The 25,671-nt window shown below is 37.6% G+C and overlaps 3 protein-coding genes across 6 annotated transcripts in view; 2 read left to right on the top strand and 1 right to left on the bottom strand.

Moving 5' to 3' along the window:
• The first annotated feature begins 240 nt into the window (after positions 1 to 240).
• On the top strand, positions 241 to 15,059 carry LOC128227932 (pleiotropic regulator 1-like). Its single transcript, XM_052938884.1, has 14 exons — positions 241 to 310; positions 2,332 to 2,438; positions 3,974 to 4,098; positions 4,416 to 4,485; positions 5,600 to 5,630; positions 9,401 to 9,496; positions 10,177 to 10,269; positions 10,756 to 10,905; positions 11,451 to 11,552; positions 12,353 to 12,445; positions 13,152 to 13,270; positions 13,836 to 13,975; positions 14,303 to 14,496; positions 14,760 to 15,059. The coding sequence occupies exons 1-14, from the start codon at positions 302 to 304 to the stop codon at positions 14,817 to 14,819; spliced, it is 1,389 nt and encodes a 462-aa protein (XP_052794844.1). The 5' UTR covers positions 241 to 301; the 3' UTR covers positions 14,820 to 15,059.
• A 554-nt stretch (positions 15,060 to 15,613) lies between these two features.
• LOC128227121 (neuropilin-1-like) lies at positions 15,614 to 19,371 on the bottom strand. The gene is made up of 5 exons (XM_052937344.1): positions 18,843 to 19,371; positions 18,376 to 18,496; positions 17,866 to 17,996; positions 17,161 to 17,322; positions 15,614 to 16,794 (listed from the first exon to the last, which is right to left on the bottom strand). The coding sequence occupies exons 1-5, from the start codon at positions 18,889 to 18,891 to the stop codon at positions 16,628 to 16,630; spliced, it is 630 nt and encodes a 209-aa protein (XP_052793304.1). The 5' UTR covers positions 18,892 to 19,371; the 3' UTR covers positions 15,614 to 16,627.
• Positions 19,372 to 22,114: 2,743 nt separating this feature from the next.
• LOC128227120 (cytoplasmic FMR1-interacting protein-like) overlaps positions 22,115 to 25,671 on the top strand; it is a 32,763-nt gene continuing 29,206 nt past the window's right edge. For all 4 annotated transcript variants that reach the window (XM_052937341.1, XM_052937339.1, XM_052937343.1 and 1 more), the window contains exons 1-4: positions 22,115 to 22,193; positions 22,944 to 23,169; positions 23,923 to 24,000; positions 25,386 to 25,487. In XM_052937341.1, coding sequence (XP_052793301.1) covers positions 22,957 to 23,169; positions 23,923 to 24,000; positions 25,386 to 25,487 — 393 coding nt within the window. In that variant the 5' untranslated portion in view covers positions 22,115 to 22,193; positions 22,944 to 22,956. The remainder of the gene's footprint in view (positions 22,194 to 22,943; positions 23,170 to 23,922; positions 24,001 to 25,385; positions 25,488 to 25,671) is intronic.

Below are 25,671 nucleotides of genomic sequence, written 5' to 3'. Positions count from 1 at the left end.
CTGGATTCCCGGGACCCTCTTTAATTGCATTTAGAAAATGTTGATAAACATCTGTGCATTAAGATATTCTTGCAATTACTTTTGATAACCGTTGAATGCCTTATTAAGTTGAAAATAAGACAGTATTGTTTTTTCTTGAGCGACGCTTTCTTGTCGAAGTCAGACCACGCGCTGCACGATTCGCCGCCAATAACGAAAATTACTGTTGACTGCCCCTTACAATAATTCCTTTAGATTTTACTTCGGTTCAATAATTTGTATACACGCGAAAACGTTTGCATAAAATTCCTCAAAGAAAACAATGTCTGAGGTTTGTATTTATTTTCATTTAACTTGTTAATAAGTTTAAGTTACATGCCACCATCTACTTATTCAAAAATATAATAAAAGTATGTTGATGGTTACATATTTTCCGGTAGTGTTACTGTTCGTAAAGTTCGGACACACTTTCGGACAGTCATGTTCATTTCTTTATATTTTACATTGTACTGGACCTCTGTAATGATAAAACCTGACGTTTTTATTGGATAAGCACGCTGTATGGAATTTGCATGAGTGCCAGGTACTGCGTTTATACAGCCTTGACGTAAGAAAATGTGTAGTCAATCCTTAATCAAAAGACATGTTCAGTGTTCTGCCAAGGATTGAAAAAAATGGGGCCGAATGGCCCAGCAGTCATGAAAATTAGGGGCCATTTCCAAAAGTAAAGGGCCATGACCTTTGCCAGGGGGAAAATGAAAACTTGTAAATGAAAGTGTTTTATTTACCCATTATATACATGGTGTAACATCCACATGCATGTCTTGTTAATGTACTGTTTTTAAAGTTTTTAGCTTCAGAAGTAGTGAGTGCATTACTTTTCTTATGTTTTAAACAAATAGTGCATTTCATAGATTGAGTTTGTTCATCAAACAACAACCAGGAAAAGTCGGAGAGCCATCTTCTCTGGAATGACCTTGTTTCACTTTTTTTCTTGTCAGATGGACTTGCAGACGTTTTAGCATCACAGTTATCTACCGGCAATGTATTAGAATTTTCTGCTAATATGCAGTCACTTTCGCTTATTGAACTGTTTGGGGGAGTAATGTCTTTCGCGGTATTATTATTGCCGTCCAATATATTTGCTTTGTGTTTCTTTGCTTCAGGAACCGTGAAGAAATCAAACATAGTTCGAGTTGTTTTCTTTTTCTCAGCCATGATGATGACATTGAATTTAGTTAAAAAAATATACTACCGCTCGCGATTGGATATTTACACGTATCCGGATCAATGAAAATCGTTGTTTTATCGAATGAATGCTGTGCTGTAAAACTTCTGAAAAAGAAATCGATTAAGTCAAAACGGCTCTTCGAAAATTTGATGAAGTCAAAACGACTTTTCGAAAAACGGGCGCGCTGAACGGCCCGTCTACAGGTATTTCATTGCGCCATCCTGATTTTTTCTGCGCCGGATGGCGCAAGGGCGCGTCCTTGGCAGAACACTGCATGTTTATCAATTAATAAGACTTGAATGTATGGAAATGGTGTAAAAATAATTTGGATTGTATCAGTTTAAGAGAATAACTATTCTTATACAATTAAAAACAACAACAATTTTAACTCCATTAACTTCTAGTCAAAATAATGCGCGTTAAGGGAACTTTTTAACATTTGGATATTCATTTTGTTCCATTAACGCCACAAGTCAACTGATTCATACCAATATTCTTCACCTGAAACTTCACCATAAACTCTGCATTGTTAAATAAGAACACAACAGTTACACATGAATTATTTTCAGCCAATCCATTTCTCTTATTACACTAGTGTTTCATGAAACACTTATTCCGATTTTCCTTTGTCAACAAAGCACTGCCATTATTGAACTATCTAGCTTGTGGGCGTTATCTTGCCGCTTAATATACTTAGCCCTTGGTTCTGTCATTTTTGGTTTGGAAAACAACAAGTGGGATATGGACGCGTTATGTCGCCAAAACAAAAGACTCTGAAGCGGCTGTTAATATGGACTACATGAACTTTTCAGACACATAACTATAAAGAAACTAGCTTTCTGTCAAAAAGGCAACACTTCAGAAGCTACTTGAATAATACGTAACTATTTCTTATAGCCTAAGGCTGTGGGCTAATACTCAACACTTGCTAATTATATATGTCACGGTATCGTTACCTATTTAGGTAATGAAAAGGTGTGGAAACGGTCCGTTAGCTCAGTCCGCGAAGGGTTCCGGTTCGAGCCCCAGTCTGGCTGTATATTTTTCTCACCCGGTGGCATATATAATTTACAGTGTAATTTACGTAAAACTGTTAACACTATACAATTTCATCTTTTCAGGATGTGCAAAAACATTCTGTTCACACTCTTGTGTTTCGATCGTTGAAGAGGACACATGACATGTTTTTGTCAGACCAAGGCACCATGCCTGTAAGAGATGAGAGAAGGTAATGAGATATGTTTTGCAATATGTTTGAGTTTGCCAACAATGTTGACTGACATTTTTATTTTTTTGCCCTCTAATAAAGATAAGATAATTAATGAAAATATTGATTCTGAGTCGGCAAGATAGCAACAAGTACAACATAAGCTCATGTGAGCTTTTTAACTGACTAGTGAGCTTTTTAACTAACTTACAGATTATTATGTCTCCCTTCGAAGAAGAGGGATATATTGCTTTGCACATGTCGGTCGGTAGGTCGGTCGGTCTGTCGGTAGACCAAAGCTTGTCCGAGAGATAACTCATCAATTCCTTGACGTATGGTCATCAAACTTGACATGAAGGTTGGGCCTGACTAGTAGATGACCCCTATTGATTTTAGGGCTCATCGGGTCAAGGTCACAGTGACTTTTAATGGTAACATAATTTTAAAGCTTGTCCGAGTGATAACTCAACAATGCCCAGACCTATGGTCATAAAACTTGATATGGAAGTTGGGCCGGATCAATTAATGACCCCTATTGTTTTTGGGGATCATCGGGCCAAAGGTCAAGGTCACAGTGACCTTGAATGGTAAAAGGTTGTCCGAGTGATAACTGAGAATGCCTGCACCCATGGCCCTCATACTTGACTTGGAGGTTGGGCTGGACCTGTAGATGACCCCTATTGTTTTTGTGGGTCATCCGGCCAAAGGTCAAGGTCACAGTGACCTTAAATGGTAAAATGTTGTCCGAGTGATAACTCAACAACACCTGCACCCATGGCCCTCAATCTTGACTTGGAGGTTGGGCCTGACCAGTAGATGACCCCTATTGATTTTAGGGGGCAAAGGTCAAGGTCACAGTGATCTTGAAAGCAAACTCGACAATTCCTGGACATGTGGTCATCAAACTTGACATGAAGGTAGGGCCTGACCATTAGATGACCCCTCTTGACTTTGGGGTCATCAGGCCAAGGTCAAGGTCACAGTAACCTTGAACGCTAAAAAGTTAACAAATCTTCTCCCAGTGATATCTCAACAATGCCTGAACCTATGATCATCAAACTTGACATGGAAGTTGGGCCTGACCTGTAGATGACCCTTATTGATTTAAGGAGTAATCGGGTCAAAGGTCAAGGTCACAGTGACCTTGAATGCGAAAATGTTTCGAGTGATAACTTGACAATGCCTGCTCCCATGGCCCTTAAAAAAATTTTGGAGTTGCGTCTGACCTGTAGATGAGATGACCCCTTATGATTTTAAGGGTCATCAAGTCAAAGGTCAAGGTCATATTTCCATTCATTTCAAGTCTCTATACTATTAAGAAAAAGGAAATAATACTTCAGATATTAATAGACATGTACACTAATTGGCTGCAGAATGTAAGAATGTCAAAAGGCAAAGAATGACGATAGCGTCACATTAAATATCATGTCTGTGTTCACAAAAATTTGCGGAGTATGATGAAAAGTTAGAGTTAGTCATTGACTGGTATTGAATGATGTTGTATATCTGGTATGTATATTTCTGTAAACGTTTTTCTAACTTCTTTTGTATTTCAGTGAATGGTTTCGTCGTCAATGCAAGCTGAATGATGAGTATGGCCTGGTGAAGAACCTTCCTAAGGAGCCGACCAGGAAACCACAGCCACACAACGATCCAAACAACCCTTACAATCAGTGGCAAGGTAAACATAGTCACTTAGCTAAGGAATTTTTCTTTCAATTAGTATATGAATTCTAATAAGATTGGTCCCTTATCAGAATTGTTTTCATGACAGTACACAATGATTGTATGAATGAAGACTGACGATTTATCCTGTATTATAAGACCACTGTATTTCCAAAAGTATTACAAAATATATTTTTAGTATGGTAATTATTAATAAAATCAATAGATTGTTAACCAAAATCTTCTTTTTTTACATATTTTACTGAAATATTACCATAATGCTTGCGCAAATGCAGCCTATGAAAAAACTACATACTCTTATTTTGACTGTAGATGCAAGAGGATCAGCAGACAACCCGGCTGGCAGCCAAGCAATGGACATGATTGGTTATGACAAGAACAGGTAAGGGTGATATTTTTTGTTTTTATTTTATAACGCCACTGGGCCATCTAGTGAGAGTATGAGTCTTGTTAGGTGACTGGCATGGTGCACAGATAGAACAGTCATTGAAATTAGACTTTTTGATGAACAAGCCCGAATTCTTATACTATTGCTTGGCATCAAATTTTTTAACTAGCCCTGCTATATAAAATTCAGAATTTGAGCAAGCCCAAAAGATGTTTTACCAGTGCATGGCTTGCAGGCTTGTGTTAATTTCGACCACTGATATAATATAAGTTAAACCTTTTTTAGAGCTACATGTACCCTAATTCTTTAAAGTGTGCTATTGACAGCCCGCTAGTGTATGGCACTGTCGCATGACACTCCTAGTGGTGAGGCAAAGGTTTAAACCTGTGCTCCCAGACTGAAGTGTCCTATAACTAGATCAGGTATCCACCACTAACAGCTAGATTTTGCGACTGCAAATTAACTGCTAGATTTTCATCCCCGCACGCCCCCTCAATTTTCCGCTGCCCGTTAAATTTTATTGACTCGAAACAAAATGTTCAACAATCGTTCATTCATACTTACAGTGTTAATATATAACATTCACATAAGAAAAAGGAGAATTGTAACGATCGTGTTCATGGTTCATCTAGAAACACGCGTATATTGTTTACTTATGCAATAAGAAAAAGCAATGAACACATAGAATTATTCAAAGGTGAAACAGTGAGAATGATAGTTATACATTATTTCAGGGTTGAGACTTGAATATATTGTACATATCATATGGATTACAATATGTCTCTTAATCATTATCAGTGATATTATATTTTCTAGCGTTGAACAAGGTACATGTTATGTAAGTAGATGTTAATAGTCAAATTTATCATTTCACCAAGTTACCATTGAAAAACACAGTCTAAAAGTTGAAAATTAGTGATTTTCAAAGTCGATCTTTTTTAAACCTCATTATTAGTAATAAAAAATTAAGTTTGTAGTACTTATATCATAATTTGGTTTTGAAATATATGTCAATGTTACATTACATGTATACACTACAATACAACAATGTTAAGTTGGAAATGTCTTTCAAATGTATTAATTATATGCATTTTTTTCTTTTTTACAGACCTGACCAGCTTGCAGCCGACTCAAATAAGGTAATTACATTTGTACTCAATTAAGTTTTACAATATTAACATAATAATTATCCAAATTATCATAATAAAATATTTGACCAGAAGTATGCACATAAAAATAGTTGAAAAATATGTTAGAGTTATTTATATGAAAACACACATGTTCTTTAAAAAGTATACTAAAAAAACCATGAATGAGAAAAAATGAATGATAATCTTTTCATATATCATTTTTTAGGAAAGAGAAGATGTAATTATCAATGCTACAGTGTATGTCTAATTACAGTTATTAAAGTTAAAATCACATTGAAATATTAGGCTTACTCTTGTAAGCCTTGGCATACAAATCAATTTTTGTATCCCGGATATGTCAAGTGGTTAAATTTCAAAATTAGGGATAAAACTTTAGGTATTAGCAACAATTTACTGGTTAAAGATTGTTGTAATTAAAATGAAAATTGGCGTTCAGAATGGTTCAAAATGGTTCATAGCTTTACAACGCATATATATATGTTGGGGAAAGAAAACATTCTCAGGCACAAAATGTAACTATAAGAATTCTTAAGTATATACTATGTTTGGATACAAACAGAGACTTTTGGGGCCTTGCCTTGTGCCCCTTAATAGGGTTTATTTTTATGCCCCCCAAGGTGGGCATATTAAAATCGCACCATCCGTCCGGCCGGTTCTGTAACTTCCCTTGTATGGACAGATTTTAAAATAACTTGCCACATGTGTTCCACATACCAAGACGACGTGTGGCGTGCAAGACTCGTGTCCCTACCTCAAAGGTCAAGGTCACACTTAGTGTTTATTCACAATGGAGTGCTGCATATAAGGACATAGAGTATAGGTTGTCGTGTCCGGGCTGTAACTTTCTCTTGTATGGACAGATTTTAAAATAACTTGCCACATGTGTTCCACATACCTAGACGACGTGTCGCTTGCAAGACCCGTGTCCCTGCCTCAAAGGTCAAGGTCACACGTAGTGTTTATTCACAATGGAGTGCTGCATATAAGGACATAGAGTATAGGTTGTCGTGTCCGGGCTGTAACTTTCCCTTGTATGGACAGATTTTAAAATAACTTGCCAAATGTGTTCCACATACCAAGACGACGTGTCGAGTGCAAGACCCGTGTCCCTACCTCAAAGGTCAAGGTCACACTTAGAGTTTATTCACAATGGAGTGCTGCATATAAGGACATAGAGTATAGGTTGTCGTGTCCAGGCTGTAACTTTCTCTTGTATGGACAGATTTTAAAATAACTTGCCACATGTGTTCCACATACCAAGACAACGTGTCGCTTGCAAGGCCCGTGTCCCTGCCTCAAAGGTCAAGGTCACACATAGTGTTTATTGACAATGGAGTGCTGCATATAAGGACATAGAGTATAGGTTGTTGTGTCCGGGCTGTAACTTTCCCTTGTATGGACAGATTTTATAATAACTTGCCAAATGTGTTCCACATTCAAGATGACGTGTCGAGTGCAAGACCCGTGTCCCTACCTCAAAGGTCAAGGTCACACTTAGTGTTTATTTATAATGGAGTGCTGCATATAAGGACATAGAGTATAGGTTGTCGCGTCCAGGCTGTAACTTTCCCTTGTATGGACAGATTTTAAAATAACTTGCCACATGTGTTCCACATACTAAGACGACATGTCGCGTGCAAGACCCGTGTCCCTGCCTCAAAGGTCAAGGTCACACATAGTGTTTATTCACAATGGAGTGCTGCATATAAGGACATAAAGTATAGGTTGTCGTGTCCGGGCTGTAACTTTCCCTTGTATGGACAGATTTCCACATGTGTTCCACATACCAAGACGACGTGTTGCATGCAAGACCCGTGTCCCTACCTCAAAGGTCAAGGTCACACATAGTGTTTATTCACAATGGAGTGCTGCATATAAGGACATAAAGTATAGGTTGTCGTGTCCGGGCTGTAACTTTCCCTTGTATGGACAGATTTCCACATGTGTTCCACATACCAAGACGATGTGTTGCATGCAAGACCCGTGTCCCTACCTCAAAGGTCAAGGTCACACTTAGTGTTTATTTACAATGGAGTGCTGCATATAAGGACATAGAGTATAGGTTGTCGTGTCCGGGCTGTAACTTTCCCTTGTATGGACAGATTTTAAAATAACTTGCCACATGTGTTCCACATACCAAGCCGACGTGTCGCGTGCAAGACCCGTGTCCCTACCTCAAAGGTCAAGGTCACTCTTAGTGTTTATTCACAATGGAGTGCTGCATATAAGGACATAGAGTATAGGTTGTCGTGTCCGGGCTGTAACTTTCTCTTGTATGGACAGATTTTAAAAGAACTTGCCACATGTGTTCCACATACCAAGACGACAAGTCGCGTGCAAGACTTGTGTCCCTGCCTCAAAGGTCAAGGTCACACTTAGTGTTTATTCACAATGGAGTGCAGCATATAAGGACATAGATTATAGGTTGTCGTGTCAGAGCTGTTACTTTCCCTTGTATGGATATATTTTAAAATCACTTGCTACATGTAGCATACGAAGACGACGTGTCATGTACAAGACCCGTGTCCCTACCTCAAAGGTCAAGGTCACACTTAGTGTTTATTCACAATGGAGTGCTGCATATAAGGACATAGAGTATAGGTTGTCGTGTCCAGACTGTAACTTTCTCTTGTATGGACAGATTTTAAAATAACTTGCCACATGTGTTCCACATACCAAGACGACGTGTCGCTTGCAAGACCCGTGTCCCTACCTCAAAGGTCAAGGTCACACATAGTGTTTATTCACAATGGAGTGCTGCATATAAGGACATAGAGTATAGGTTGTCGTGTCCAGGCTGTAACTTTCCCTTGTATGGACAGATTTTAAAATCACTTGCTACATGTAGCATACGAAGACGACGTGTCATGTACAAGACCCGTGTCCCTACCTCAAAGGTCAAGGTCACACTTAGTGTTTATTCACAATGGAGTGCTGCATATAAGGACATAGAGTATAGGTTGTCGTGTCCAGACTGTAACTTTCTCTTGTATGGACAGATTTTAAAATAACTTGCCAAATGTGTTCCACATACCAAGACGACGTGTCGCTTGCAAGACCCGTGTCCCTGCCTCAAAGGTCAAGGTCACACATAGTGTTTATTCACAATGGAGTGCTGCATATAAGGACATAGAGTATAGGTTGTCGTGTCCGGGCTGTAACTTTCCCTTGTATGGACAGATTTTAAAATAACTTGCCACATGTGTTCCACATACCAAGACGACGTGTCGCGTGCAAGACCTGTGTCCCTGCCTCAAAGGTCAAGGTCACACTTAGTGTTTATTCACAATGGAGTGCAGCATATAAGGACATAGAGTATAGGTTGTCGTGTCAGAGCTGTTACTTTCCCTTGTATGGACAGATTTTAAAATCACTTGCTACATGTAGCATAGGAAGACGACGTGTCGTGTGCAAGACCCATGTCCCTACCTCTAAGGTGAAAGATACACTAAGTGTTTATTCACAAGGGAATTCTGAATATAAGGACATAACAGTGTAGGTTGTCAAGTATGGGTGGTATTTTTTTATGTTCAGAGGCAATTTAAAATAACTTGCCATATGTATTTGACACGTAAAGGCAAGATCAACTTTTCATGTACTGACCTTGTTCGTAAGTCAATGTCATATTCGGGGGCATTCGTCATATACTGTGACAGCTCTTGTTTATTTTTTGACTACTGGGCCTGTCTTTGTAGTTATCTTTGTTTTATTGACTGATTTGTTACTATAATAATATGTTGGTATGTTATTTTCTCCAGGCCCTGGTTGCAGTGGGAGCCCAGCAGGCACTGGTCCCTAAGAAAGCCCCAACAATGCCCAAACCAGAGTGGCATCCTCCATGGAAACTCTACAGGGTATACAGATTAAACTTTTTTATAGCATTGTTCTTATTCTGGTGCTGAAAGCTTTATTTGTATGTTGGCAAATCAGATGATAACCCGTCATTAAAGTTCACATAGTATGTGCATGTTTGCAGGACGTACCATATCTGTATTCCTTTAATATTACTTACACAGACTTTAATAAATGGTCATATTTAATTTCATAAAAAAAACATTATATTTTGATACTTTTTTATTGCATATCATTCTGTAGCATAACTAGATGAAAAGATCACACTCATGAATCTTACTTATTCTGTTTAAGAAGTGCACAGTTTGGTTAAGGGTTTTAGCTGTCCTTTGTTAGTAGCACCTTTCTGTCTTAATGGAGACCATCATGACCAGTCTTCTGACTTCAAAGAATTAATTGCTTAACACTGTCAAATATTACTTTTGATTTAATTAAATCTTCTTATACGATTATAAATACATGCAAACATATTGGGCAGTTGAAACCATATATTACTTTAATTATACACAATTCCTAGCATTTTCTGTCAAAATTCATGATGTGTTTCACAGGCATTTACAATGTGCTATATTCTCCCTAAGCACCCTGTCCCTATTTTGCAGCACCCTGTCCTTTTTAAAGCTTGGATTAAACCCTGGGGTTATTACTATATTTTCTTATTCCATGTAATATGTGTATTCAGGTAATCAGTGGTCATCTGGGCTGGGTGCGGTGTGTGGCGGTTGAGCCGGGGAATGAGTGGTTTGTAACTGGAGCTGCTGACAGAGTCATCAAGGTAAGTGGACAGTTGTGACCCATAGTAGTAAATGTTATCATATGTCACAGGTTCAGTGCTTTTATGTGAATTTCATGTGGAAAAAACATGAATGTTTCCTGTCTGCATATGAGGCCATGTACTGGGCTGAAATATTTTACCTCAACATAGGTTAAAAGTTTGAAATACATGTACTTTGTCATTGCCATTCTTTTGATTATAAACCTTACTAGATTTCTAATTCTTATGTATATGATATTCATGACCTGTATACTGCTTGATTTAGAAGAGTTTAACATTCACATTTTTTGCAAAATAAATAGGGGCAAGAATTTAAAACATTAAAATATAAATTTGCAGATGTTTTTTATTCATTCAATAATGGCATCATAAATATTAAATCTTTCCAAATGTGTCCATACCTTACAATGGCGAACAATGGATGATCAAAATTTTAGCAATCTTTTGTTTAGTTAATTGTATCTTATCCCTCTCTCCTTCCTCTAGATCTGGGACCTTGCCACGGGCACATTAAAGCTTTCTCTGACGGGCCATATCAGCGCTGTGCGGGGAGTGTGTGTCAGTCCCAGGCAGCCATATTTGTTCTCATGTGGGGAGGATAAGAAAGTCATGTGCTGGGACCTTGAACAAAATAAGGTGATTTAGACCTAAATCACTGGCACTTTGTTTCTGTGGCTTTTTGAAAGTTTGGTGTTTTGACATTCATTGTATTTAGAAGTTTATTTAGAAACAAATGTCTTTAACAGACTATGCTAGAAATTAGACTTTTGAATGAATAAGCCAGAATTCTAATGCTAGTGTTTTCAAATAAAAGCAATGCTATTTAAATTTTTGAAATCCTGGAAAGCATTTTACCGGTGCAGGGCTTGGGTTAACTCAAACCACTAGAGATTTACCCAATGGAAATTATTAAAGTATCATATACAATTGCCAGGTGATACATATGCAAAATTGAACTATTGCCTAATCCCTTGCAAATATGATATTTCTTGCCTCGATCATAATTTTTTCAGTTACATAAATTTATTATGCTAAAGAAAACCACTATTCCCTAGCTAATTTTAGGTTCTGGTAAATGCTGATGTTAATCATTGAATTTGTCTGTGTTTGTGCTCAAACATACTATATACTATAGAATATTGTATGCTCCACACCACAATGTTCATGTTGATTGTTTCCAGGTTATCCGTAGCTACCATGGTCACCTGAGCGCAGTATATTCCATAGACGTTCATCCCACAATAGACATCATTGCCACCTGCGGTCGAGACAGCACTTGTAGGGTAAGATCATCTTCTTTCAACCACAATGGATAAAGAAGTTATTCATGGTTTTTTCCTACCAACATTTTCAGATGTGGGTTTGAAATTAGTTTTTTCTGGACTTCTTACCCATTTGATAACTTAAAATGAAATAATCATTCTTGAGGCTCAAAAACTTTTTTTTGTGAGTCCAGTGTTTTTTTTCCACTAATTAAGTAATGGTGGCGGTGCCCTTTGCTGGGGAAAATTAGTGTTGTTTTGGCAAAAAGTTTAATTCATATAATGTCCCTCTTGTTTCCAAATATTTTTATAACAAATCTATCGACATATAATTGGCAATGACTATAATTATAATGCTACATTTTCTAAATCTTTAGAGGTCAATGCTCCTCTAGAAAAATAATATTTTTATTAAAAGAAAAAATAAAGTGAATTTTTTTATCTCTGTAGGGGAGAAATAAGGGGGTAATGGGGCCATATTTCGGCCACAGAAAAGGCCGAAAAAAATCCCACTACAGTCAGTAAAGAAACACCAAGCAATCTATAAATTCATTCTAGCTTTGTTATGGAATTTTTTATATATTCATTGTATATATGCATTTTTCCATACTTCAATTTAATGAAGATACTGCGTTCATGCTTGAGAACAAAGTGGTGCTTTTACAGCACAGAATTGCAGTCTTGAGGAGAAGTTTTAACTTATATGTCAAAAGTGAATTTATTAAAAGTTCTTCCACAGTTTACAGTGTGTTGCTCTATGTTTGCTAAATGCATTGAATAACAGTGGTAACATACTGAATGTAGTGTTTATTTGGTCACAGATCTGGGACATGAGGACGAAGGCGTGTGTACATACATTGGCAGGTCATACAAACACCGTGGCTGAGGTCAGGTGCCAGGCAGCAGAACCACAGGTAATGTACAGTGCTGTTAGAATGGCTTTATGATGTATTTAAAGATACACTCTTACTCCCAAACGTATCATTACCACAATTAAAACAATTGATTTTATATACATGTATCAAAAGAGCAGAATAAATGTCGAAAACAATGGTTCTTATGAAGAGTACCGAGTTTAATTTGAAAGAAAAGTGTAGAAAACACAGTATTTCTACCTTATGAAACGATAGGTGATCACAGTAAATCTTTTAGCATTCACCAATCATTTAATATTTTTTCGCTTTCATCTATTGAATACACGGTTACAATCTTGTTAACAGTAATTGATATTTTCCATAAATGCATTATTTAGTGAGTTGTTAAAGGTTTGTCACTCAAAATTGATGTTTGTTATACATGTGTAAGTATTCATTTTGAATAAGAGTGTCACTTTAGTTATGAATGATTGTTTTCAAATGTCAAAGAATACTTGTTTTCATTTTCATTGTGCATTAAACAATATTTGGCAAATTGAAAGAAATTTCATTGCTTTTATCACTTTTGACATACATATGTTTATTATATTCTTGAATTTAATCAATAACTTTATCTTCTATTAATAATTTGTATGATTTAACTAATGAAATAAACATAAAAAGAAGCATGAAAATCACTCCAATTTTGTTTTATTTTGTTATTTACTGTCTGTTCCATAGTCTTTTATCGTCCTGACTTTTCCAGATCATCACAGGAAGCCATGACTGCACGATAAGGCTGTGGGACCTGGCTGCGGGCAAATCTCGGGCCACCCTCACCAATCACAAGAAGAGTGTTCGTGCTCTTGCCATTCATCCTACACAGTAAGAACATTTTAATATACGATTCTAGGCCCCCAGTACTTTTAAGGACCTTAGTATTACTTGAAGAAATTGAATTTGTAGGAATGTCATATCACTACCGGTAGTTGATTTTTTTTTCAATTGATTTTTTTCATTGACCAAACTTTGATTATATTTTAACTATACTCCTAAGTTCCTAACTGAAGCGCAATTCACATAGATGTAATAGAAAAAAAAATGAATTATGACCCTAAGATACATCAATTATTTGCGACCAATATCTTGAATGGCCCAAGTTTCTGTATGATATGTACTGGTACATTGCAAGGGAATGAACTCTTGTTTCATTATTATGTAGATTTGAAGGAGTTGTTTCAATCTGTGAATCTTTAATCTGTAGTCATGATGCAGATGCTAGTAACTTTTATATCTTTGGGGAAAGGATATAAGACCTTCGAAGGGGAAATTTCAAACAAATGGGGAACTTTAAACTTTATCAATGGGAGACTGACCCCACGTTGAACCTAAAAAGAGTTTATTGATGGCACTGATGTACATGTATATCCCCATGATGTGTCTGTTTCAGGTACACATTTGCCTCAGGCTCTCCGGACAACATCAAGCAGTGGAAATTCCCTGATGGCAACTTCCTCCAGAACATGTCAGGCCATAATGCCATCATTAACTCACTGGCTCTCAATTTAGACAATGTCCTGGTGTCTGCAGGTTTGTGATAGCTAAGACAATCAGACTTACTGTTGTCAATTTGCTCTGTTAAACATCTAACGTTTGTTTCACGATGCAGAAGTCCTTTTTTGACTGCCTGGAACGAGAAAATATTTTGTCCTTATGGGGTTGCAGGTTTGAACTGAATTCCAGGTTCTTTTATTAGAATGAGTTTTTCAGTATATTTTTTCTCAAAAAAGAAATGAAAGAAACTTCTTGTAAATTTGTACAGTACACATAAGGGAAACTATTATTACACTGAAGAGACCAAATACGCAGTTATCTAAATAAAGATTTCTTATTGCAATTGATTGTCTCCTTTTGTAGCTGACAATGGTTCCATGCATTTCTGGGACTGGAAGACGGGGTACAACTTCCAGCGGATGCAGGTGGCCGCCCAGCCTGGATCCATCGACTCTGAGGCCGGGATCTTCGCAATGACCTTCGACCACAGCAGCACCAGACTCATCACAGCCGAGGCCGACAAGACCATCAAAATATACAAGGAGGATGACACTGCTGTAAGGATCTTTATTTCTAGTCTTCTTGTTCATAAAAACATGTGTAGTGAGGTTTTAGTTAAAGAGTTGGATTATATTACAGTTGAAACTCGTGGCTCGATAAAGCTTGGCTCAATTTCCTTGTTGCCTCAAACTTGATTAAGGACCGATTTTAGCTCGAAAGCTGATATGAATCACTTTCTAGTCCATTTTCTGGGCTGAAAATAAAGGTCGTATTCCAAAAAGTGTTATCTTAAATGATTTTGTAACATGTTCTTTTACAGACTGAGGAATCCCATCCACTGAACTGGCGCCCCGACATTATCAGGAAAAAGCGGTACTAGGACAACTGAATCGACGGAAGTGGTTCTAAAACAAGAGAATCGACCAGATTGGTACAAGGATAACTGAATCGACCTGAGTGGTCAATTGGAAGTGAAATGTGTTGTCTTGTGAACTGATATAACATATATTATCATCATTTGCCAGTCATTCATCAAATAAATGACGTACTGTGTCCTTAGTGGAAGATATGATTGCCTATTGTTTTATATGTAAATCATAGAATAAATTCTTAAATATGATTTCAAACCTCATACATTTTTTTGTCCCTAACAGTCAACTTTACCTGAAATTTAAAGTAAAACTTCTCTGTGATTGGGTTTTTTACCGTAAGAGACACAAGTTCAATTTTCATAAATACGGCACACTCTTACACCAGAGCGACGACACTGTGAACAACAGATTTATTATTAATGAACCTCCGATGAAAAAGAATGGCTCGTGAGGCCCTGTTAAAATCTATTTGTTTATTAATTTGCTTTTAATAAGCTGTGACTTTTGAGTAATAAAAAAACATCTGGATAAATCAACTACAAGGGCCACAAGCAGTTATTTGAATCAGTGATGCATGGAATATAGCTCAACCATGAGACTGTCCTCGTTCCTTGTTACAGCAGGGATCTTTGCCATGAAGTCATAGGGTCTCTACTTTAAAGGCAACTTTGCTAAAGTGAATGAATCTGTGTTTTCAAATGTTGTGGTCCATTTAAAAGTGTAATTACATGAGTTCCTTCTGTGCAGAAAGCCGAGTATGCAACACCGAAATTGTTGTGGGTTTTTATTTTCTGTACAATAATACAACATTAAGCATATACAAATTAAGGATACATGTCGTAATAACTTTCGATGCACAATATTAAAAATGGTGCAGTTGCAAAAACGCAAATCATCAAAAATATTTAGCGTCGAAATGGCGATAAATATTACTTTTTTTCATTTCAATATCAACTGAGGACGGGGTTACGATATATTTTTCCATCCGTGTGTAAATGCCCTCGTCTGTGGGTATTTATCACATTTAGAATTTAAATTAGTACTATCATGTGTATCTTAATAAAACAATGACGCATTTATGACGCATTGAGCTTTGATATGTAACGTTTTAACAAATTTTAAAATATAAGTCTGAAAACGTCCAATGGAAAATGGCAGACACCGTTATGAAACAAACCGTGACTGACTGTATTCCATCTTTGCAATGTATGAGTAACAGGGGACAGAGTTTCCGCAAAAAAATGCATTCCAAATATAAGCGCAGGGAGCATGAAGACGTTATTGAAAATAACAATACACTAGCGGATTAAGAGGCGGCGCATCCGGCGTGCACCCATCTAAAATCATCCAAGTATACTTGTTATGTCAAAATCGGAAAATAAAAGTAATGAAATACGCTAAAAATGCCTCATTTTAGACTCGTCACTGGAAAATTGTTAACGTTTTCTTTTGGGAGTAACCACAAACTTTTATGCAAACATTTTATGCCATTTACATTTCGGTGCTGAGGGAGGGGTGTATGTTTAAAGGTTGTTCCCCTAAGGTACGCCCCTCCTAACATCAATCCCTTGAGCCGTACCTGCAATACATTGTATGTTATTATTCCAACCCCCACTAAATAACCATCCGTGTGTCCATGCTGCGTCTATTTGTCTTCCTCGCATTTAGTGATAGCTGAAGTGTTCACATTTTTAAGTTTTAAGTAAAAAGTATTCACTTTGTATGTAAAACGGTTCAACAAATTTAACGACAAAATGTTTCCTGCACAAATTGTTCACATCGCAGTTGAAAGACCTTTACAAGTGTCAAAGTGGAGCTATTTAATCTTTTCCGGTTGCCGTATGTGCTGTTTTTGTGGGCGGAGCTCCCGCACAAAGTAAAGCGTAAACACCCATGACGGGCCTCCGATCAGCAGCACTAGCCCTATGAACATAAGCACGTAGTTGGACGGGCCCCACTGATGAGGAGTCACAAGGAACACCGCTGGGAAACAAACATGCTAGGTAAAATTCACCATTTTGAGTAATTTCAGACAATTATGTACTGCACTTAAAAAAAATATATATCGCGTATATACAGTGAAAACTCGCTATGTCGAACTATTTTATCACGATTTTTCTGCTTATGTCGAAACAAATAGAATGAGTAAATGTTTGTATTTCGGTTATATCGAATGTTCGTTATCTCGAAGAAGTCGTAGCGACTCCGACATAGCGAGTTTTGACTGTAACACAATTTTAATGTTACTTAAAATATATTTCGATAGTTGTTATCTAGATCAAGGTTTCCATCAGTTTTGCAGGCGCATAATAGTACTCTTAGCTTTGAAATAAAAAACAAAACATTTACGTTTCTTGACAACCCAGTACGCTAGGATGAATCCCGCGTAGTTGTTCTTTACGTAATTGGTGGAGAAAGAGACAAAGGCGCTGTCGCCTGTCGTCGTGATGGTAGCCTTTGGCCACGTGGTACCACACCATGTGCTCAGAGGGCGATGGAAGTCCTGATTGCCTGGAATAAGGCGACAATATAGCGGATTAAGGCGCACACATTTTTTCATAAACATATACAGTCGAACCCCGTTGGCTCGTACTCGTTTGGCTCGAATTCCTCGTTCGCTCGAACTGGATGTTAAGGACCCCTTTTTTATACTAAAGGTAAAAATTCCAGAATGGCTCGAATTTTCCGAGGCTCGAGGTACTTTCGCCGGTCCCTAGGCCGAGTTCGAGCCAACGCGGTTCGACTGTAAGCGATGTTTGTCTAGAATAAACCAGAAGCGTTATTTCCGACTTACGACTAAAGCTTACAAATGGTTTCGATGGAGATCCAACCTTTGAAACGCATATATCAAATAATATATGAAGTCACTTTTAAAAGGTGACTGATAGAAACCCATCTGTAAAACCGCGAACCTATAGGCTTATAAGAACATTAAAACGTCCGAATTCAAGCAGAGCCGTTTTGTTCACAATTTTTAAATGTATTCTCTCAAATCCCACTTTGATCATACGTTCTGCATTTTTGACGCAAGAAAACCGCCCTCTATATACGTACCATCGAGGACGCTAACGCAATCCCGAACACATGCGTATGAGTACTCCAGCGATGAGTTGAGTACCTGCAACTCGATCACAACATCCGTGTACTCTGTGGAAGCCTGCAGCACCCACGAACACGCCAGGCGCCTAGAACGGAGGAAACATGTATGTACGTTAACGAGGAAACGAGTACCTTCAGTTGGATAACAATATTAGTTCTGAAACTAGTACCTTCACTTAGATAGCAAGATCTGAGTACTCTGTCAGGCCTGAAGCACCCATATACACGCCAGTCGCCTGCAAGAAGGGACCCATTGCGATTGTAGATCTAAAGTACATATATACGGTCCATTAACGCATGTATTTAAACATCAATTCACATGATAAGCCATGGCATGTCAGCGTCAAGTGTGTTTTTTGTAATATAAACTGTACATGTTACATGCCACTATACATACAGATGTGATGACGCTCACAGCCGTCATAAACTACCCGTACATGTACATACACGTACAGTCGAACGTACCTCTGCAGAAGGCCATAGTGGGCGGGGTAGTTCGGGGATGTGAGGTATTGGGGCGTCCGGAGGGCCGTCAACACCAGCTTGGTCGGACAGGCCGCCGCCTCACTTCCGCTTTTCGACTGGACTGAGATTGGAAAGAACCCATTATATATTTATGTTTTTCATCGAATTTTATCGGGCTGTGGTTACAATAAATGTTAGCTTGTTACGATGCAGACACAAATGAGGCGTTACATTTTATTCTGTGATTATTTCAACTTGCGAAGAATATACCCATTCTCCTTCGTGGAAAGATTAAAATTTAATTTCAATCTAAAACTATAGAATTCATTCGTTTTACATACAACATGTAAATACATTGACTCGGATTTTAAAAAGAGTAAAATCAACATTGTAACTGTATCATACTATAATAATAGTTTTATTATGTTTGAGCGCTGTTTCTATATTAATTATATCGTATCACTTACCTTTACCGAATTCTTTTATGAAATATATCAACATCCAGCATAGCAACATTATTTCTGATTCTTCATTTTGTTTGTATTTACAGTCATATAAAATATGTCATAGTTATTATTATTTATAAAACAATGTTTTGTAATACTTGACGCTAACGGCTAACAACTATACTGATCACTCTCACTGTAATGGAGTAAATCTAAATAATGTTGCGACGCGAATAAAAGAACACATCAGAGCACAATTTCGTGACGCTCCCGTGGCTGACAAAGCTGTTTTCACTCTGTAAACGATTCTAGACCCACTTCAGATCACTTTCATCTTCAAGACACGATTTACTTTATTTCTTAGCCGAGAAAACAATAGTAATTTGTAACCACATGCGTGAACAATTTCCATTGATTTTCAATGATCTATCCAAATACAAGAGTATCATGATTTGTGCTACACACGCATTAGAATTTTATTAAAGTGACTCTCTTATTCAAAACCAATACAAACACATGTATGACAAACACAATTTTTGAAAGATAAACATCTAACTACTTACTAAATAATTCATTTATGGAAAATACTATAATTACTGATTACAAGATTGTAGCCGTGTTTTAATAACTGAAGACGTAAAAATGTTAAATGATTGGTGAGTGCTAAAAGATTTACTGTGATTTGGTATCGTATAAGAAGGAAATACCGTGTTTTCTGCACCTTTCTTTCAAATTAAACTCGCCGGTATCCTTCATAAGATCTATTGGTTTTGAAAATTGTTCATCCTTTTTGGTATATTTTAACAATTGTATTAATTGTGATAAATCTTATTTGGGAGTACATGTAAAAGTGCATCTTTAAATAAATCGTTTCAACCGTATATTCTAAAAAAGGTACTCTTATCAAAGAACAAATGTCGTACTAAATAAAAAACAGTAATCTCTCCATGAAAATAAACATGAGTACCCTTGGTAAATGCAAACGCTGGTCCGTTTTTTCCCTCAGTCACATTATTCGGAACACTTTTGGTGGTGTGAAAGCTTATTCATACTCGCACAAACAAAGCCCATTCGGCGAGTGCTCCAATAAGATTGTTAGTCATATAAGGTTTTTGCAGCATAGTACACAGACAGAATGTTACCGAGAGTAGAGCTACCCTGGTTTTTTAATGTATACCAGCGTATAGCACTGTCACACGGGATCCCCAATAAACGTCCCTCCCGTTGGTGGTGGTGTTAGTAGTTTATACTCCGGGTCCCGGCGTGAGCACATTGAAGGGTCCCAGAGTGACAGTTCAACCACCGCATACCTATCCTGGACGGTGAACCAGTACTAGGTGCCTTCACTTCTGCAAGGAACTGACAACTTCTGTACATGCCAGGGGCAGTGGTACAGTGCGAATGGTCGTAGAAAGAATTTCATAACCAATCACAACAGAAGTAACCTGGTCCGCCCGGGAATCGAACCCGGGTTGTCCGATTAACAGTCCAACGCTCTACCGACTGAGCTAACCGGGCGGACCGTTGTTGTTGTTGTTGAGTTTATAAAGGTCTGCCCGCGCCCTATAATGGCTGCATTATGGCTTGACCCCGTCACATCCCCAAGTGTGACTAAAACAGATGGGATATTCGCCAAAGGAGTCATTTTGTATCCAAAGTGCCGCGAAACCGGCGATGAATAACATCTAGAGTGGTCCCACAGCTCTACACTACTGAATGTTGTTATTGTTGGGGTTATAAAGGTTTGCCTGCGCACTATGGCTGCATTATGGCTTGAGCCCGTTACATCCCCTAGTGTGACTGAAACATATTTTTGAGGCCAAAGGAGGAGTTTTATTCCAACCAGTTTGTGGGGTATTCGCCAAACGAGTAATTTTTATCCCAAAATACCGCGGGCCCTTCAATGAATGACACCTAACGTCCCTCCCGTAAGACGATAAGTATTTTTATAGTGGTGCGGCGGGGAATTGAAATCGAATCTGCGACTCCTGGACTGACAGTCAAGGGTGTTACCACTAGATCACGGATCCACTACTTTTAGCAAGAACTTGATCACATTTATATGAATGTGAAACTATGGTCATTGTCATTCCTTACAACCCGATGATGTGTATCAAGTTATGTGAACTAGACATCAACGTTATGGCAAATATTTACCTGTTCCCATGACGCCAACGACGACAACACCAAGGCGTCTTGTCACGTGAAGCAATACATGCGACTTCTTCGAAATTTAGAAGAGAGCTAAATACCTTAAATTTAAGTTGGTTCTGGTGAATTTTTGTATGTTGTCATGTATGAAAGCTGGTTACTAATTCATGCTTTTATGAATATCTAGAGATGTTGTTTGAATTATTATAATGATAATTAAAAAAATGTTCGATGCAAAATAAACACTTTTCAAAACAGCACATAAATAATTACACAAGGCTGTGGGTAATGGCTTAATAATTAACCTGATACAAATCGCAATTACCCGAAGTACCAATAATGACGCTGAGGCTTGCAGACTCCGGATCAAAGTGAATTTAAATCATGATGGGAATGTGCTAATGTGAACAGGTATCGGCACGAACTCGATTTATGTGCGGATCGATACTATACCTACTGAAGTTTCAACGTTGTCAATGTTTCTCGGTATTTTATTCAAGAAACTTTATTGTGACAATGAAACTCTTGGAAGGTCTGATTTTGCCCGCTTTTGGTTTAAATTAAAGCCGTAAACACAATCATTAAAAAAGGTTCAAACAATTAAACCATCTGAAATATCATCAGACAAGTGAGGAAGAAATTATGTACTTGGGAAAATCTGGTATGAAATTTAGAAACAAACATGTTAATTATGTCAAAAGCGGTTGGAAAATAATGCGTCAAAATACACAGCAATGCACAATTTAAAACTACTGTATATTACATGGACGATTGTTTTTCATCGAGGAAAGGGGTTGGGGGCGAACCCCTACTTCCATCCCACCCCTGCGCCCTCACACACCTCCCTCAACTTGTTTAAAAGTGAAGTATTATGTGAATATCGAAAAATGGTTATGAAGAGAATACTGTATAGGCCAGAGATTGCACCATTTAAGACTAAAATTTAGCCAAAATTTCATCGGGGGAGAATACTTGTACATCCCTTACCACAATCAAACACGTAACCCATATCCCTTCTTACGCTAATTCCTGGGTCCACCTCTTTCTTCAATGTTTTGGTATGTTTGTTTTTTTACAATAACGTACCAACACAAGACAAAGTTGTCTTTCTTTTGGTTTTATTTTCTTTCGGTTCATTACTGTCAACAGGAAGTTAATGTCGGCCATTTTAACCAGGAAGCATAATTTTGTTGTTTTAAGTGCGAAACAGCTAATTTCAAGGCATGTGACATTATTTATGTACACTTTTACCACTTTATGTACGTCTATAACTGTTGTATTTCACCACAATATATCCTTATCGCAGACGTTCTTCCACTACGCTCACTGTTCCAATGACTTGGCTTGTCACTGGTTTTTCTGATATTAAAAATTGAATAATGGACTGTTATATAGTGCGTGGGTAAGAATCAATGGTAAAGAGCTGGAGTGCTTTTGTAGGACTCTTAAATGTATGGTTCGAGGAGTGTAGTGTGCGAGGTTTAGAACCAGCCGCCCAGTTCGCACCATTGACTAGAGCGCCTAGCTAGTGTTCAATGTACCAGTCATTTGTAACCAAGGGCCCCCCAAGGTCTGGGGAATGGTGGGGACTTTCATTCTTGGTCCAGCCAAGCCTGGGTTAAATCCAAAACTGTTGGTAAAATCCCTGCAAGATGTCCCCGAACCCCAGGGACCCTAGGTAAGGGCCATTCCGCACTATTTTTGGCATGAACACAAAACCACCGCATTTACCCGGCACTGCGGGGCCACCTGGTAGGTAAAAACATGGCCCATTTCCCCGGCTATGCCCGGACCTGGGTGGGGGTGTGTGATTACACTTGACTGGTGCATAAGCAACCTATGCAATTTTCATATCAATGTTTACTGTCTAAAGAGCTGCTGTATTATGAGGTATACGCTCTTTTCAATAATATGGCAAGTTAAGACAAGAAATATAATCTTTCAAATTACATGAATACATTCTCTCTTCAGGTATTAGGCCAGTATGGCCACTGGAGAGAAGATCAGTTTGACAGATGCTCTCCAGAATGTTGATGTCCTGGATGAGTTGCCCCTGCCAGACCAGCAGCCGTGCATTGAAGCCCTTTCCCTGTCCATTCACTACCAAACCAACTTTGACACCAATTTTGAAGACCGGTCAGCCTATGTTACTGGGGTAGCTAGGTACATCGAGGAGGCCACTGTCCATGCAGACCTGGTATTGCACTTACCATAATAATTCTTTACTTTCTATAGTTCACTACTTTATTTTATATGTTGTTAGTATGCTGAAACAGTGATATGAGGGTTTGGTAGGCACTTTCACCCATTAAAACTTAAAATGGCTTATTCAAATCATGTCCAAAAAGCACTAAAAACATGACAGTGCATTAAAAAATATACTTTGACATGTAGCTGCATATCCTTGATAGTTTATGTCTTCCTGTGTTTGTTTCCGGCCCCATTCCCTTACTCAGGTACAAAATCACCCTTTTTTGAGGAGCATTGACCTCATAAAATTTAACAAGTGTAGCAATAAAGTGCCATTCATGAATGTCAAAAGTTTTTTTGAATCCTTTAAATATGAAAAAAAACACTCCTCTGTCAAAATTCATATGTTATGTTTGTGAAGTAAGTAAAAAAACATGAAAATTATCAAAGGTTTGGATTTGACTGGCAAAGTTGAATTTTAAGTATTTAGTTATTGTAAGGCAGTAAAAATTGTAAGAAAGATACTTGTAGTACTTTTTACGGTGACATAATGTTTAGCTGAACCAACTGCTCGAAATGTCTCACAAGTACTCATCTCATTTGCTTTAATACAAAAGTGTTTGGTTCCCGTAATACAAAAGTGTTTGGTTCCCGGCCTACAATGTATGCGCTGCGGTGCAACAGGGAAACAAAACAGAACTGTTTCTGAGTGATTCTTAGCCTAAATTGAACTCATGGCTGGCTATGTTGTGTTTTACAGAACAAGTTGCTGGAGGAAGGGAAGGAGTATGCTGTGATGATCTATACCTGGCGTTGCTGCTCACGAGCCCTACCACAGGTATAACGTCTCATACCCATATGTTAAAACAGTTAATGGTTGTGTTCTCACATGGAATTTGTAGATTGTGAGTAGAAAATATCAGAAAAAAGAACTAGTTCAGACTTCTTTAGGCTGGTTTTATGATGAAATCAGTTGGAATGTTATTAAAGGACTTATCAATGAAACAACTAAATTATAAAGTCTGACTGTTGTTGTTTTATACATGTAATAGCAGCATGGAAAAGGAAAGTTGATGTCATTTAAAGTTTACATTCCAAGGTTTTTTTGCACATGGGTCTTAAATATCTGTATAGTTTATTCAACAGGTAGCCTAGAGTCTGTGTATTCCACATGTGTGTTCATTGGGCATAAAAATAGGAACAGATAAGCAGTTTTATTGTGATACTAATGGTTATACAAAAATAATTGCCTAAAATGTGTAAACTTATGTTTAAAAAAGCAGTATTTGAAGTTAAAGCTGCATGGTGACAGATCAGCATATAATTTTGAAAAAAATCCAAAATGTCCGTTCCTGGCAATTATGTTCAATATTTGGTTGGCTTCCAACTTTCTAAAATTGCCTTTTCTGACATAAATTGATATGAGAGTCAAAAAGTCACATGACTAGTTTGCCACAATGGCAGATTGGCATGTTACTCCAATCAAAAAGTCACATGACTAGTTTGCCACAATGGCAGATTGGCATGTTACTCCAATCAAACCTTTGATTTGAATATTGGTTTTTAAGATATCGCAAATACATAACTGATTTTAAACCAATTATGGTTTCAACTGTTGTCCTACAAACTTGTTGGTCCTCAATGAATGATAATTCATTTTGAACCAAAGTTTTACAGTTCTGTTTAGTGAGCCTTTATTCACACTATCTCTTGGAGCTACAATGTAGCTATAGATAGTAATATGTGATGCGATGTGATTTTTACCAATCTGACGGTTAAATAACAAAAACTTGGAATGATAAGGAATACATTTTTTTATCAGTAGAGTTAAATTTAAGCCTACAACAGAACTAAACTGAAAACATTTTCTTGAAAAGCATTTGTTTTCATTTTTGTGAAAATTTCTTCTATAACCAGGCAGCCTTAAAGAAACACACTCATGTTTTTGTAAAATGCATTTTTTTGTGTATGAGTCATTTTGGTGTGAGGTTTTATTGTTAGTTTGTTTGTTTTTTCCTTGACCATACTGGCATGGGTTCACATCCCACTAAAACCAAAATAATATTTTTCACTTTATGTGATTTTTTTCTGCAATTTTAGTATCAAAGAGTAAAATAAATATAATTTACGGTAGGTGTTTTCAGATACATGTATTAAAGTTAAAAAAAAAGTTTTTGCTAAAATATGAGCGACCTTCAATTATATTAAATTGTTTATCTGTAGGTGAAGAGCAATGAGCAGGAGAACCGGGTTGAGATTTACCAGAAGATTGTGGAAGTTCTCGAACCTCCCGTCTCAAAACTGAGAGACTTCATGTACTTTCAGGTATAATAACAGGTCATGTACTGATTGATTTCATGTGCAATTCATGATTACAATGTATTAACAAAATTAATTAATTACACATGTATGCAATCTGTGTTCAGATATATGGTGGTCTTGTGGTTAGGTCGTCTGTCTAGTGAGCAGTAGGTAGAAGGTTCGGGCCCAACTAAGGGCTTCTTCCGAT

The sequence above is a fragment of the Mya arenaria genome, chromosome 3 (genome assembly GCF_026914265.1).
Source record: "Mya arenaria isolate MELC-2E11 chromosome 3, ASM2691426v1".
In the NCBI taxonomy this organism is placed as follows: Eukaryota; Metazoa; Mollusca; class Bivalvia; order Myida; family Myidae; genus Mya; species Mya arenaria.
Note: the sequence above shows the minus strand (reverse complement) of the source record. Positions and strands in the feature narration are given on the sequence as shown.

What these genes read in the sequence shown, in the direction of transcription:
- LOC128227932 (XM_052938884.1), top strand. An exon ending in GGGACCTTGAACAAAATAAG is followed by an intron (nt 10,906 to 11,450) that starts GTGATTTAGACC and finishes GATTGTTTCCAG; the next exon opens with GTTATCCGTAGCTACCATGG. An exon ending in CAATGTCCTGGTGTCTGCAG is followed by an intron (nt 13,976 to 14,302) that starts GTTTGTGATAGC and finishes CTCCTTTTGTAG; the next exon opens with CTGACAATGGTTCCATGCAT.
- LOC128227121 (XM_052937344.1), bottom strand. Translation starts at nt 18,891, where the DNA reads ATGTTGCTATGCTGGATGTTGATATATTTCATAAAAGAATTCGGTAAA. An exon ending in CATAAAAGAATTCGGTAAAG is followed by an intron (nt 18,497 to 18,842) that starts GTAAGTGATACG and finishes TTCCAATCTCAG; the next exon opens with TCCAGTCGAAAAGCGGAAGT. An exon ending in GTACTGGGTTGTCAAGAAAC is followed by an intron (nt 16,795 to 17,160) that starts GTAAATGTTTTG and finishes TTTGTTTCCCAG; the next exon opens with CGGTGTTCCTTGTGACTCCT.